General features: G+C 45.7%; 1 protein-coding gene across 7 annotated transcripts in view; it reads right to left on the minus strand.

The window, feature by feature from the left end:
• Positions 1-14,097, minus strand: part of tbc1d5 (TBC1 domain family, member 5) — a 495,410-nt gene that overhangs the window by 211,003 nt on the left and 270,310 nt on the right. For all 7 annotated transcript variants that reach the window (XM_068006107.1, XM_068006096.1, XM_068006070.1 and 4 more), the window contains exons 11-12: positions 9,462-9,512; positions 9,308-9,377 (exon numbers count right to left, since the gene is read on the minus strand). In XM_068006107.1, the coding sequence (XP_067862208.1) occupies positions 9,308-9,377; positions 9,462-9,512 (121 nt within the window). The remainder of the gene's footprint in view (positions 1-9,307; positions 9,378-9,461; positions 9,513-14,097) is intronic.

Raw genomic sequence — 14,097 nt, forward strand, 5'->3', positions numbered from 1 at the left:
GGGAGGGGGGGAGGGAGGGGGAGGGGAGGAAAGAGCAAAAAGGAAGGTCTGTGATAGGGTAGAGGGCAAAAGTGATTAAATCTCAAAAGTGATTATGGTGCAAGGCAAGGAAAGTGGTAATGGGACTGTAAATGGCAGCAGCAGAACCATTACCAGCACTAGCTGTCCGAAAAACTGGGAGCAGTGGTTATGATCTGAAGTTATTTGAAATCAATGTTGAGTCTGCAAGGTTGTGAAGTGCCTAAACGAAAGATGAGATGCTGATCCTCATGCCTCATTGGAACAGTGTAAGAAGCCGAAGACAGAGAGATCAGAGTGGGAGTGGGACAGGGAATTAAAATGGCAAGTGACCGGCAGGTCAGGGTCACGCTTGCGGACAGAGCGGAGGTGTTCAGCAAAGCGATCACCCAGTCTGCGTTTGGTCTCCCCAATGTAGAGAAGACCACATCATGAGCAGAGAATACAATATACTAAATTGAAAGAAGTACAAGTAAACCGCTGTTTCACCTGGAAGGAGTGTTTGGGGCCCTGGACGGTGGGGAGGGAGGAGGTGAAGGGGCAGGTGTTGCATCCCCTGCGCTCGCACAGAAGGGAACAGAGTCCTTACAGAAAGCGGGGTGGAAGTGTAATCAAGGTAGCTGTGGGAGTCTACTCTATTTTTTCTCCCCTTGTCCACTCTCTCCCAAACTATATCCGCGACTCTTCTGACGGTTTAACAGTTTCCAGTTCCCCGGCCCTAACCATCTCCTTTTCACCATGGATGTCCAGTCCCTCTACACCTCCGTCCCCCACCAGGACGGCCTGCGGGCCCTCTGCTTCATCCTTGAACGGAGGCCCGACTAGTCCGCACCCACCACAACCCTCCTCCGCCTGGCTGAACTTGTTCTTACGTTGAACAACTTCTCCTTTGACTCCACTCACTTCCTCCAAATGAAAGGTGTCGCTATGGGAACCTGTATGGGTTCCCACAGCCCCGAACTAGAAAATTTCATCACGTTGCTTCCAATTTCCACCCTTCCCTCGGCCGACTCTTCCTTTCCCTTCCTCGACTTCTCTATCTCCATTTCCAGGGATAGGCTGTCAACCAATATCTATTATAAGCCCACCGACTCCCACAGCTACCTTGATTACACTTCCTCCCACCCTCCTTCCTGTAAGGACTCTATTCCCTTCTCCCAGTTTCTCCGTCTCCATCGCATCTGTTCTGATGATGCCACCTTCCACACCAGATATGTCTTCCTTTATCCTCAACCGAGGATTCCCCTCCACTGTAGTTGACACGACCCTCGACCGCGTCCATCCTATTTCCCGCACTTCTGCCCTCACCACTTCCTTTCCCTCCCAGAACCATGATAGGGTCTCCAGTTCACACCTTCCTTCCCACCAGCCTCCACATTCAATGTATCGTCCTCCGTCATTTCCGCCACCTCCAGCGCGATCCCACCGCCAAACACATCTTCCCCTCCCCTTCCCTTTCAGCATTCCGAAGGGATGCTCCCTCCACGACACCCTGGTCCACTCTTCCATCACCCTCAACAACCGCTCTCCTCCCCATGTCACCTTCCTGTGCGAGCGCAGGAGATGCAACACCTGACCTTTCACCTCCTCCCTTCCCATCGTTCAGGGCCCCAAACACTCCTTTCAGGTGAAACAGCAGTTTACTTGTACTTCTTTTAATTTAGTAGACTGTATTCACGGCACACAATGTGGTCTCCTCTACACTGGGGAGACCAAACGCAGACTGGGTGATCACTTTGCTGAACTCCTCCGCTCTGTCCGCAAGAGGTGTCATTTAATCACTTTTGCCCTCTACCCTATCACAGACATTCCCTTTTGTTTTTTCCCCCCCCCGCCCTTTCCCTGTCTCCGTACTCGCTTAAAAACTTTAACTCTTTAACATCTTCCAGTTCTGACGAAAAGTCTTCGACCTGAAACGTTAACTCTGTTTCTTTCTCCACAGATGCTACCTCACTTGCTGAGCTTCTCCAGTATTTTCTATCTTTACTCCTCCCAGATAATCTTGTTTGAATCTTCAGTGTAGTATGAGGGAGTGCTGCATTTTCAGAGGTGTCATCTTTCAGATGTGATGTTAAACTGAGGCCCTGTTTGTCTGCTCAGGTGGATGTAAAAGATCCCATGGCACTATTTGAAGAGAACAGAGTAATCTATGTGGAGGTAACTTTTTTCGACTTGTAGTTAAATTCCCTTAACATGCATTCCAGTATCGGATATTGTTGACAACTTCACATTGACTAGACATTTAATAGTCACAGTAAAACATTTTCTTATTCCACCCGTTAGTACACCTCCCTACAACATGTATAACTATTCATGTTCAAATATGCATTGCCTTATAGTAAAGTCCAGCATTTTTTATACTGCCCATTTAATTGGCCTAGATCCTTTTGCAATCTATCGATCTCTCTTATACTTGTTACCTGGTCATTTGATTTGGTGCCATCAGCAAACTTTATAATAAGTACTCTCCTCTATATTATTTGTAACTAGTGTGGCTAACAGCCGAATAATAATGGCTGAGTATATACATTAAAAAAATATATATATAACTTTCATAGTACAGGAAATCTGTGAGGACTATACATATTTTCTGGGAAGAAAGTTGTAGTTTTATTTAAATAGTAGTGGAATAACAGTAAGGTGCAACTAAAAGTAAATGTTATGGACAGAGAACATGGAGCTACGTTCTCTGCACAAACTGCCATGGTGGTAGCAAGAGATCTGTGGCATCGCCCCTTCATTGCTCCATTCCTACCTGTCTCAATGTACACCAGCACATCTCTTTCAATGCCTTTTCCTCCTGCAGTGTCACATCTGGTTTGTCCCAAGCTTTCACCGTTGGTCCCTTCCTGTTCTTCATGCACATGATGCCTCTCAGCAATTTTATGAGATCAGCTTCCACGTGAAAGCTGATGGCACTGAGCTTTATTTCTCCATCACCTCCCTCGACTCTATCGTAATTATATTGTCTGACTTCCTGTCAAACATTAAATTGTGGATGAGCCAGAACTTCCTCCAACTAAACAGTGGCATGAGTGTAGCCATTTGTTCAGCTCTCACCAGAAACTGCACTTCAGCCTCACCACTGATACCTGCTCACATGACTCCTGAACTGAACTTTAAACTGCACATCTAATCCATCACCAAAACCACCGATTTCCACATCTAAAACAGTGACAGCCTCCATTCTCACTTAATTGCTGCTGAAACCTTGTTACCTCCAGTACTGATTTTTCCAATGCCCTCTGAGCCCCACCCTATAGAAATTTCAACTCATTCAGAACTTCATAACTGTCATACTACTCCATACAAAGTGCCACTATCATCCCAGTCCTTGACCACATCCACTAGCTCCCCATCCTCCAAAGCATTGCTTCCAAAATCTACATCCTCATATATAAATCCCTCTATAGTCTCCCTCTATTGTATCTTTGCAACTGGCTCCTAACCCATGTCTCAGTTTTCACCCACTGCTCTACTGAACGTTCACCCTCTCCCTCCGCTTCACTATTGGCAGCATAGTCCTCAGTCATTGTGACCATTCACTGTGGAATTCTCTTCCCAAAAGCAACTTGCTTTTCTCCTCCTCTCTCTTCCTTCAAAAGATGCTGGAGAACCTACATCTTTGATCACAACTTCAGTTACCTCCCCTAACTTTCCCTCTATTTCTGCTTGGTGCCTGATCTGTTGCTTTGTGAAGTATCTAGGGATATTTCACCACATTACCAGTGCTATATAAGTGTATGTTTCTCCATAGGTGACCAGACTAGCAGGTTAGCCATGTCAGCCATGGCTCAGTGGTAGCACTCTCGTCTCTGAGTCAGAAGGTTGTGGGGTTCAAGTCCCACTCGAGACTACAGCACATAATCCAGGCTGACACTCAGTGTAGTACTGAGTGAGTGCTGTACCATCAGAGGTACTGTCTTTCAGATGAGACGTTAAACTGAGGCCTCGTCTGCCCTCTCAGGTGGACGTAAAAGATCCCATGACACTATTTTGAAGAAGAGCAGGGGAGTTCTCCACAGTGTCCTGCTCAATATTCATCCTCGAACCAACATCACTGAAACAGATTAGCTGGTCATTATCAGATTGCTATTTGTGGGACCTTGCTATGCGCAAATAAGCTGCTGCATTTCCTACATTACAACAGACTATACTTCAAAAGTACTTATTTGGCAGCAAAGCGCTTTGGGACATCCTGAGGTCGTGAAAGACGCTATAGAAATGCAAGTTCGTCCTTTCTTCTTAGTGACTGCCTGGTTCAGCATCCTCTGTTGGTAACAAATTTGTCACATACTGTTAACTGCCTCTTATCCCAACTGAATAGTTACAGAATGCTTCATTGGTGGAGACCTGTGGCACAACTCTGCATATAACAACAAGTTGCCTTTATATGGTGCCTTTAACGTAGTAAAACGTCCAAAGGTGCTTCACAGGAGTATTATCAAACAAAACTGGACATTGAGCCACATAAAGAGATGTTAGGACAGGTGACCAAAAGCTTGGTCAAAGAGGTAGGTTTTAAGGAGCGTCTTAAAGGAGGAGAACGAGACAGAGAGGTTGAGGGAGGGAATTACAGAGGTTTTTTTTTTATTCGTTCACGGGATGTGGGCGTCGCTGGCAAGGCTGGCATTTATTGCCCATCCCTAATTGCCCTCGAGAAGGTGGTGGTGAGCCGCCTTCTTCAACCACTGCAGTCCGTGTGGTGACGGTTCTCCCACAGTGCTGTTAGGAAGGGAGTTCCAGGATTTTGACCCAGCGACAATGAAGGAACGGCGATATATTTCCAAGTCGGGATGGTGTGTGACTTGGAGGGGAACGTGCAGGTGGTGTTGTTCCCATGCGCCTGCTGCCCTTGTCCTTCTAGGTGGTAGAGGTCGCGGGTTTGGGAGGTGCTGTCGAAGAAGCCTTGGCGAGTTGCTGCAGTGCATCCTGTGGATGGTGCACACTGCAGCCACAGTGCGCCGGTGGTGAAGGGAGTGAATGTTTAGGGTGGTGGATGGGGTGCCAATCAAGCGGGCTGCTTTATCTTGGATGGTGTCGAGCTTCTTGAGTGTTGTTGGAGCTGCACTCATCCAGGCAAGTGGAGAGTATTCCATCACACTCCTGACTTGTGCCTTGTAGATGGTGGAAAGGCTTTGGGGAGTCAGGAGGTGAGTCACTCGCCGCAGAATACCCAGCCTCTGACCTGCTCTCGTAGCCACAGTATTTATATGGCTGGTCCAGTTAAGTTTCTGGTCAATGGTGACCCCCAGGATGTTGATGGTGGGGGATTTGGCGATGGTAATGCCATTAAATGTCAAGGGGAGGTGGTTAGACTCTCTCTTGTTGGAGATGGTCATTGCCTGGCACTTGTCTGGCGCGAATGTTACTTGCCACTTATCAGCCCAAGCCTGGATGTTGTCCAGGTCTTGCTGCATGCGGGCTCGGACTGCTTCATTATTTGAGGGGTTGCGAATGGAACTGAACACTGCATTCATCAGCGAACATCCCCATTTCTGACCTTATGATGGAGGGAAGGTCATTGATGAAGCAGCTGAAGATGGTTGGGCCTAGGACACTGCCCTGAGGAACTCCTGCAGCAATGCCCTGGGGCTGAGATGATTGGCCTCCAACAACCACTACCATCTTCCTTTGTGCTAGGTATGACTCCAGCCACTGGAGAGTTTTCCCTCTGATTCCCATTGACTTCAATTTTACTAGGGCTCCTTGGTGCCACACTCGGTCAAATGCTGCCTTGATGTCAAGGGCAGTCACTCTCACCTCACCTCTGGAATTCAGCTCTTTTGTCCATGTTTGGACCAAGGCTGTAATGAGGTCTGGAGCCGAGTGGTCCTGGCGGAACCCAAACTGAGCATCGGTGAGCAGGTTATTGGTGAGTAAGTGCCGCTTGATAGCACTGTCGACGACACCTTCCATCACTTTGCTGATGATTGAGAGTAGACTGATGGGGCGGTAATTGGCCGGATTGGATTTGTCCTGCTTTTTGTGGACAGGACATACCTGGGCAATTTTCCACATTGTCGGGTGGATGCCAGTGTTGTAGCTGTACTGGAACAGCTTGGCTAGAGGCGCAGCTAGTTCTGGAGCACAAGTCTTCAGCACTACAGCTGGGATGTTGTCGGGGCCCATAGCCTTTGCTGTATCCAGTGCACTCAGCCGTTTCTTGATATCACGTGGAGTGAATCGAATTTGCCGAAGACTGGCTTCCGTGATGGTGGGGATATCGGGAGGAGGCTGAGATGGATTATCCACTCGGCACTTCTGGCTGAAGATGGTTGCAAACACTTCAGCCTTGTCTTTTGCACTCACGTGCTGGACTCCGCCATCATTGAGAATGGGGATGTTTGCAGAGCCTCCTCCTCCCGTTAGTTGTTTAATTGTCCACCACCATTCACGACTGGATGTGGCAGGACTGCAGAGCTTTGATCTGATCCGTTGGTTGTGGAATCGCTTAGCTCTGTCTATAGCATGTTGCTTCCGCTGTTTAGCATGCATGTAGTCCTGAGTTGTAGCTTCACCAGGTTGGTACCTCATTTTTAGGTACGCCTGGTGCTGCTCCTGGCATGCTCTTCTACACTCAGGCAACTGAAGATATGGCCGCCAATGGTGGAGCAATAGTAATCGCCGATGCATAATAAGCCAGAATTGGAGGAGCGCAGAGATTTCAGAGGGTTGTAGGGCTGGAGGAGGTTAGAGATAGGAAGGGGCATGGCCATGGAGAAATTTGAACACAAGGATGAGAATTTAAAAATTGAGGTGTTACCGGACTGGAAGTCAATGTAGCTCAGCAAGCACAGGGGTGATGGGTGAACTGGACTTAGTGCAAGTTAGGATACAATTAAAATCCAGTGGGTCTTATGCAAGGAGGAAAACTAAAGCCTCTTTTATATTGACCTTTGATCACTGGGTCGTGCAGTCTTGGTCTCTTACAGGCGATGGTTGGATGGGCAGTAAATTTGGCAAATTTTGTTTTTACAGATGGCCAGGGACACTCACTTTTTCCCTTGATCTTAGTGCCTATCACTGGCCTAACTGTGATCAGTAAAAGCACTGCACCAGTGGGAGCGTGGTCTTGGTAGATTTGAAACACACCTCCCCCACATATGCATTTTAAAAACATTAGCACATGTCTGCCTGTCTCATGATGATGCCATGATGTAATGGACTACATCATGACACCTATACATTGTACCTGAGCAGTGACCAATTTATCAAGATCAACCTGTGCATTCACATCCCTCGGAACACAATTTACTACCGATCTCCCTGGGACTTGTGATGTAAATTTGAAAGAGCAGTTATCAAGCTGTTAAGTAAATGCAATAACATATGCAGACTGCAGCGGATGTCATGTGACCAAACCTCCAGGCATAGATCCAATCAAAGTTGGCAACCCTAATTGTTTAGCATCATAGGCCACTATATCCAATTTGGTGTCATCCGTAAACTTGGATATCTTGGACAATATTCCATTCTCAAAGTCATTTATAACAATAAACAACACTGGCTCAACACTGATGCCTACGGGACTTCATTAGCAACCAGTTTCCACATGATTGAGGCATGGCTCACAAGTTTGTAATTTGAGAGTTCATCCCTTGCTCCATTTGTTACTTTCCAATCTATTGGTCTGTTATCTTTCAAAGCTCATTGTAATCAGATATCAGTGAGGGAATTTAACATCTCCTCAATCAACACTAAATGTACTCTTGGATCCAAATGGTTCGAGCCCGGGGCCTTGTTTACCTCGAGCTTCCTAAGCATTTCAACAAGCCTTCCTTTGTGATACTAAACATTTCCAGTCAGCTCTCTCCAGTCTGTACTCCTTTCTCAACTCAGGCATCTTTCCTCTCTTTCATTGGCAAAACCAATCACAAAATAATGAGGAAGTGCCATTTAGGCCAAGCCTGTTACATCTACAGATGATGTATTGTTTTCTCTATTCTGAACTCCGTCCAACATATTTTATCTTTACAGAATTTCTCCCTGACACCAAAAGTACTCACACTACATAATATCAACCTAACAAACTAAATATTAAACCTTCCCTCTGTTTTCCACAGATTTACAATCATATGATTACTTTTTGGCTTATAATCAAGTGTCCTTGAGATGCACCCCATTTTACTAGCCTTGTTGATAATTTCACAGTAACTGGATACTTTCTTTGAATGTTGAATAATTGCACCCAGATCCTTTCTTTGTTTCATTGCTTACATATTTCTATACCAACTTGAATAACCTTACAATAGTCCACATTAAAGATCGATCGGCCATTCCAGTGTTCATCTACTAAAGTATTCCAAATTTCCTTGACTACTATTACTATCCTTTTATACTTCTGACCTAGATTAATACTTGCAACTGGAAATTTTATATTACTATAATTTGGAACACACTTTGATAATTTTGAACGCTATGGCAAAATAAAAAAACCCACTATGCATTCCACACAATACATCTTCATTCATGGCTAAGTCACCCTCATGACCAGTCTTGTTCTCTTTTCATTTTTCTTCTCTTCCATCAATATGATAATATCCATTTAAAATATTAAAAAATAAAATGTACATGATTTTATACAAATCAGCACACTTCAACTCAAAGAAATCAAATTTCAGATTATAACAGAAGAATTTCTTATCTTCATTATGAACTCCTGATGTAGCAGCTGCTCCTGAACAGAACATTTGTTTCAATGATCGTCACTGGCAGTTTTGAAGACCACTTATCCTTTTGGCTCCATAACAGAAGACCGAAAACTCCTGGTTTTAAAATACTAATGACTGTAAAGACAAAATGTGCTCTTGTGTACTCTATACCAATCTTCCCAATTATCATGTCTATTTCTCTTCCCAGGATGAAATGTTAATTAACACATTTCCTGCAACTATATTCTCCAGAGAATGACAGCATTGGTTTTGGTCAGGAATATTAAGATAATTAGTGTGGACTGTTCTTTTAAACAGAAGTGAAACTGGGAGCGCAGCTAATATAATTGACCGGAGCAATAGTATTTAATTCCACAGCGAATTTTACCACTATTTAATGTGAATAGATAATAAATAAATAAATCAATCAATCTTTAATGCATCCATTATAACTTCCTGATGGCCACACAAGTAATGATTATGATCAGGGAAGGGAGGAATCATCCAGTTCACACAAAATTAAAAGAAATAATTAAGTAATTTTGTGTTAAGTAATTCTTGAGAAAAAAATGGACATAATAATAAAAGTTAAAACATTTGAATTTATCATAAATTGATGATTAAGATTAACATACCTTTCTTACTTCTCTTTCAAAGCTTGAAAACCATGGTTCTGCAGTGTCCATAAGATGTGAGAACATTGCACTGATGAGATAAGAAGGCAAGTTTCAAAATAACCACAAATAAAACAATGTCAATAACAAAAAAAAATGTTATTTCTTAACTTACTAAGCATCGTGTTCCAAGAACTCAGGATTGAGGAGAGCTTTCATTTCCTCACTGTGGAAATATAAATTGCAAAATTAGTAAAATATTCTTCTCTACACCAATATATTCAGCTGTGTTTACTACTTGACCTATAAAAACTGCCAAAATCCAAGTATTCACATTGGGCATCAACAAAAATAGCTCTGTGCAACCATTCTTTATAACTGACAATAAGAGAATAAAATTATTGACATGTTTATCTTTAGATAATAAAAAAAATGAATTTTCCCTCCCCTCTCCCAAAGCCAGCCCGATACATTCATTCCATACTTTGTTTGGAATCATAGAATCATAGAAAGTTACGGCACAGAAGGAGGATATTTCACCCATCGCTTCCGTGCCGGCCGAGAAAGAGCTATCCAGCTTAATCCCACTTGCCAGCACTTGGTCTGTAGCCCTGTAGGTTACAGCACTTCAAGTGCACATCCAAGTACTTTTTAAATGAGTTGAGGGTTTCCACCTCTATTACCCTTCCAGGTAGTGAGTTCCACATCCCCACCACCCTCTGGGTGAAAAAAATTCTCCTCAGCTCCCTTCTAATCCTTCTACCAAGAAATGTAAAAACAGAATGTAAGAGCTTCTACAAGTATGTAAAAAGGAAAAGAGTAGCAAAAGTAAACGTTGGTCCCTTAGAGGCTGAGACAGGAGAAATTATAATGGGGAATCGGGAAATGGCAGATGCGTTGAACAAAATATTTTGTATCTGTCTTCACAGTAGAAGACACAAAAAGCATAACAAAAATAGTAGAGAACCAAGGGGTAAATGAGAGTGAGGAACTGAAAACAATTAATATCACTAGAGAAAAAGTACTGGACAAACTAATGGGACTAAAAGCTGACAAATCCCCTGGACCTGATGGCCTACATCTGAGGGCTCTAACAGAGGTGGCTGCAGAGATAGTGGATGCATTGGTTATGATCTTCCAAAATTCTCTAGATTGGTCCCAGTGGACTGGAAGGTAGCAAATGTTACCCCGCTATTCAATGAGGGAGGGGAGAGAGAAAACAGGGGCTATAGGCCAGTTAGCCTAACATCAGTCATCGGGAAAATGCTGGAATCCATTATTAAGGAAGTGGTAACAGGGCACTTAGAAAAGCAAATATGATTAGGCAGAGTCAACATGGTTTTATGAAAGGGAAATCGTGTTTGACAAATATATTAGAGTTTTTTAAGGATGTAACCAGCAGGGTAGATAAAGGGGAACCAGTGGATATAGTATATTTGGATTTTCAAAAGGTATTCGATAAGGTGCCACATAAAAGGTTGCTACACAAGGTAAGGGCTCATGGGGTTGGGGGTAATATATTAGCATGGATAGAGGATTAGCTAAGGGACAGAAAACAGAGAGTAGGGATAAACGGGTCATTCTCAGGTTGGCAGGCTCTAACTCGTGGGGTGACGCACAGATCAGTGCTTGGGCCTCGGCTATTTACAGTCTGTATTAATGACTTAGATGAAGGGACTGAGTGTAATGCATCCAAGTTTGCTGACTATACAAAGCTGGGTGGGGAAGCAAGCTATGAGGAGGACACAAAGGGCTCGATATTAGCAGGGCGGCGGGTTCTCAGCGGGGGGTCGACTGGGCGCGTGGGTACCGTGCCCAGTGAAATCGGGGTGCTCCGCACACAATTACAGGATAATTGGAGCCATTTACCTTGGCTTTCGGGTTTCCCACTGCTGAGCTGCGCGGCGGGCGGACTGCGCATGCGCAGCAAGGTCTGTCAGCTGGAGGAGCCCTATTTAAAGGGGCAGTCCTCCACTGACTGATGCTGCAGGAAATAGGAAAAATTACAGCATGGAGCAGCCCAGGGGGAAGGCTGCTCCCAGGTTTAATGATGCCTCACTCCAGGTATCAATACACGGGGTGAGGAGGAGGGGGAGGACAGAGATCTTCCCCCCGGCGGGCGGGAGGAAGCGGCCTGGCTCGAGGTGGCAGAGGAGGTCACCTGCACCACCAACAGATCGCCCACCTGCATACAGTGCAGGAGGCGCTGCAATCACTTAAGTAGGTCAGCCGAAGTGAGTACACTTACTCATTCCCCTACACTCCGTCTGCCACATCACCGCCACCACCCCACATCTCCTTCTGCACTGCCATCACCCCTCACACCCACTCAAAGCTCATCCTCATCTTACCTGCACTTACTCACCTCGCCAGTATTCATCCCACCACTACCACTCAACCCAATCCTCATACAATCACATGGCTCTATCTCATACTCACCCTCTCATGCATCTCTTTCACAGTCAGCCTCACTCAACCTGCCACTACCTGTGCTGCAGCCACAGGGCATGCATCACATATGTGCAGTAGGAAGCGTAAGGCAAACGTGTTGTGAGCATGAAGGGTGTTTGAGGGTTTGTCATGGTTTTTACTTATATTTAATTTCTGATCAACTCACATTACATATTATATTGTCACCATTACTGCCACGTCTTTGCGAATCTTGTCTGGTTTGTGCAATAATGTCTTTTCCTGAGGATCACTATGAAGACCCACACCTGATGCCACCCATTGTGTCACTGCAGAGTGGGTGTAGGTGTATTTGCAGAGCTCTATTGTGCAGACGACTGAGGGACGTCGGCGATGTCCCCGGTGGCACCCTGGAAGGATGCGGAGGAGAAGTTGTTGAGGGCAGTGGTGACTTTGACAGCGACAGGTAAGAAGATGGTGCTCGGGCCAGCCGGGAGCAGCTCGGCATGAAGGAGGCTGCAGATGTCCACGACTACATGTCCACGGAAGCTAAGCCTCGGTCTGTAGACCCGGTGACGAGGGTTGTGCCCTCTGCGAAGCATCTCTCTCTGCCGTTGCCCTCCCTCCTGCTGTGCAGATGGATTTGTCACAGCACTGTATTGTGGAGCTCCACATGTCAGAGGTGGACAGCATGGCCAGCGAGGCTGGTGATACTGTTCGCCCTCCGAGGAGGTCATAACTGCAGCTACGGCGGCTCCCATCCGGAAGATGTACATTTGAGGGGGTCCGCAAGGTAGGTAAATGTGTCTGGACACCGGGGTAAGTGCGCAAGTTTATGCATTTGATTGTTAGGAGGAGGGTGGTGGAGGCCAAACTTTGTCCAAAGTGACAGAGTGGCCTCCTGCAATGAGTGAGGGTCTCCCCCCCACCCCCGCCCCACCTGTCAAATGGACCTTTGCAGCTGCCACAGGCTGGTGGCTGCAACATGTCCATTTGAACTGGGAGTGTTTCCCCCAGTACGGGAAACAGTCTCAGTTCCTTGCAAATCCGATCCCTCCTAAAATATCAGGTCAATCAGGTCTGTAAACAACCTGAAGTACCTGTTCAAGTACTTTAAGTGGCACCCTGCCGGCAGTCCCACATGCGGGGGCTGCGCGCGCATGTGAGCGTGTCACAGGGGAACCCGGAATGGGGCGGGTTGGAGCCGGGCTCCAGACCCGCCCCGGGAATCCCGGATATTCGCAGGCCCCCCACCACGAACGCACCCGATCGCGGGTGCGAAAATAGAGCCCAAAGAGTCTGCAAAGGGATATAGACAGATTAAGTGAATGGGCAAGAAAGTGGCAGATGGAGTATAATGTGGGGAAATGTGAAGTTATTCACTTTGGTAGGAAGAATAGAAAAATAGAATATTGTTTAAATGGTGAGAAACAATTAAATGTTGGTGTTCAGAGAGACTTGGGTGGCCTCGTACAAGAAACACAAAAAGTTAGTGTGCAGGTACAGCAGGCAATTAGGAAAACAAATAGCATGTTGGCCTTTATTGCTGGGAGGGTTGGAGTACAGGAGTAAGGAAGTCTTACTACAGTTGTACAAGGCCTTAGTGAGACCTCACCTGGAGTACTGTGTACAGCTTTGGTCTCCTAATCTAAGGAAGGATATATTTGTCTTGGAGGCAGTGCAACGAAGGTTCACTAGATTAATTCCTGGGATGAGAAGGTTGCTCTATGGAGAGAGGTTGAGTAGAATGGGCCTGTACTCTGGAGTTTAGAAGAATGAGAGGTGATCTCATTCATACCTACAAGATTATAAGGGGGCTTGACAGGGCAGATGCTGAGAGATTGTTTCCCCTGGCTAGAGAGTCTAGAACTAGGGGGCATATTCGCAGGATAAGGGGTCGGCCATTGAAGATGGGGACGAGGAGGAATTTCTTCACGCAGAGGGTTGTGAATCTTTGGAATTCTCTACCCCAGAAGGCTATGGATGCTGAGTCATTGAATATATTTAAGGCTGAGATGGATAGATTTTTGGACTCCAGGGGAATCAAGGGATATGGGGATCGGGCGGGAAAATGGAGTTGAGGTCGAAGATCAGTCATGATCTGATTGAAACATAGAAAATAGGAGCAGGAGTAGGCTATTCGGCCCTTCGAGCCTGCTCCGCCATTCAATATGATCATGGCTGATCCTCTATCTCAATACCAATCCCACTCTCTACCCATACCACTTGATGCCTTCTGTGTCTAGAAATCTATCTATCTCCTTCTTCAATATATTCAGTGACTTGGTCTCCACAGCGTTCTGTGGTAGAGAATTCCACAGGCTCACCACCCTCTGAGTGAAGAAATTTCTCCTCATCTCAGTCCTAAATGTCCTACCCCGTATCCTGAGACTGTGACCCCT

This window comes from Heptranchias perlo, chromosome 2 (assembly GCF_035084215.1).
Source record: "Heptranchias perlo isolate sHepPer1 chromosome 2, sHepPer1.hap1, whole genome shotgun sequence".
Classification (NCBI taxonomy): domain Eukaryota; kingdom Metazoa; phylum Chordata; class Chondrichthyes; order Hexanchiformes; family Hexanchidae; genus Heptranchias; species Heptranchias perlo.